At 40.0% G+C, this 2,021-nt stretch overlaps 1 protein-coding gene across 1 annotated transcript; it reads right to left on the bottom strand.

The window, feature by feature from the left end:
- Positions 1–200: 200 nt before the first annotated feature.
- Positions 201–2,021, bottom strand: LOC102302354 (interferon-inducible GTPase 5; the record flags this gene model as incomplete). The annotated part of the gene is given in 2 exon segments (XM_005952216.2): positions 201–1,407; positions 1,490–2,021. Coding segments are annotated over 2 exon segments (1,170 nt in total), but the record flags the coding sequence as incomplete, so codon positions are not given.

The following is a 2,021-nucleotide window of genomic DNA, read 5'->3' on the forward strand; positions in this document are numbered from 1 at the left end:
ATAAATGCGTGGATAAGCTTTTCAAGGTCCTTTAAAGGAAGGAACGGCTTTGCTTTGAAAATCTGACGCAACTGGTAAAAGTTGTTTTTTACCACAGTGGACACCTGTAACTTTAAAGTAACTTTAATTTAAAACACTTTTTAAATAATGACATTAATGGTAAAATGTTTATCAAGAACAATTTATTAATGAAAAGCAGGTATAACGTTGATAAACATTAGGAATCATATCAGTATTATTTGTGTGGTAGTTCCTCACAGTGACCACCGGAGGGCAGTGAACTCTTATTACAATCTATAGTCAACAGGACAAAAACACCACAGAGCAGTTTCTGTTCTACACACGTCTGTTCATCATCAAACACTCTGCATTAAAAGTATTTAATATGCTGTAAGCTAGAATATGATATCAAAAATAGTTTAATCACAAAGTAAATCAAACAAAAGAAGTTCAGATGATGATGTTTCTGGAGTAACTATCCCATCACCTGATCTGTAAAAGTGATGATGTCACAAAATCAGACAACGGATTAGAACAGAGCTCTTCTAGCAGGTTTTATCTGAATAATAACATCACATTTGTTCCTGTATTGATGTGATGATGAGAAGAAATGAGACCTGCTGAGGCCTCTGATACATTTATCAGCTATAGTAGGATAATGGCTCAAATATGCAGCTGCAACATGATTTGGTTTCAGTATATTAATATTTAATGATTTTAACTATTTTCATTTGTACTCTTAAGCTTCATTCATCTTTAATTTTTAAATTCACACTGATGTGTTCAAACCAAGAGCCTTGACAAACACCTTCTCAGCATCATCAGCGAGCTCGTTGAGGATCGATTTCAGAATTGTGTAGGTTGTGGCGAAAGAGAGACCCATTGCTAATGGGATTCCAACAATGGGAATAAATCTGGATACTTCCTCTGCTGCAATTAATGTAGCTGTGCGTCCCACTTGGGTCACAACCTTCATGAGGAGCTCTATAGTTATTTTTGCTGCAGCCAGTGGTGAAAGGATGACGGCACACAAATCAGCGTAGGGCACACCTGTTCTGTCAGACAGTCTCGCCAGAGACGGGACATCGAGACCAAACGCATGAACATAATGTGTGACAGCACCAGCCAGCACAGCAACATCAACAGCAATAGAAAGTCCAGGAACTGGAACAGCTGCTCCAAGTGCAGACAGAGTGGCCAACCAATATAATCGGCGCTTGAAAGATTTTTTCTTCTTGATGATGATCTCTGGGTTTATGTTGGGCATGACGAAGAGCAGAGTGTCCCTCTTGTTTGATGGAAGGTCTCTCTCTAAGGTCTGCTGTAACAGAGGGAAGTCATACAGGTGGAGCTCAAAGGTGGACACCAGGAAGACCTGCGGAGACTTGATGCCTAATCCGCTGAGTCCTGTTTCACAGAAGAAACACATGTCAACATTATATAAATCTATAAAGTGATCAAACTCAGCTCTAAGTGATCAGGAACTCACCTTGAACACAGTCTTCTCTGATCTTTGTAAGAGTCTCCTCTTCATTGAAGTCTTTCTTTCTTTTCTCATCACGTATGTTGTTGTCGATCTTTGTACGAACAAAGTAGAACTTTTTCTTCATCTTCTGAATCTCCTTTGCGAGTTTCACATCATTTTCTCTGAAGCGAGTGTCTGAGATGATGATGAAGAAGTCAAACTTCTGAAATCCAACAAGCTTCAGGTACTTCTTAGCTGGAAAGTTGGTGGTGCCGATTCCAGGAAGATCCCAAAAAGTAACATTGGGATAGTTTGGATGGGGGTACGGTGTGACCTCTGAGGTGGTTTCTGTAACACCAGTAGGAGCAGCTCCCTCCTCATCATCACATAGTTCCCTGAAGGCATTAACAAAGGTGGATTTCCCTGAGCCAGATTCTCCTGTGATGGCGATATTTAGTGGGATATTATTTTGTTGTTTTAAATTTTCTTGAATCTTTGCAGCTGCTGCAGCAGTGTCGTTGTTCTGCAGGGCTTCTTTAACTCCAGGAATGTCTTC

The sequence above is a fragment of the Haplochromis burtoni genome, unplaced genomic scaffold (assembly GCF_018398535.1).
Source record: "Haplochromis burtoni strain Fernald_Lab_line unplaced genomic scaffold, NCSU_Asbu1 Contig_1422, whole genome shotgun sequence".
Classification (NCBI taxonomy): domain Eukaryota; kingdom Metazoa; phylum Chordata; class Actinopteri; order Cichliformes; family Cichlidae; genus Haplochromis; species Haplochromis burtoni.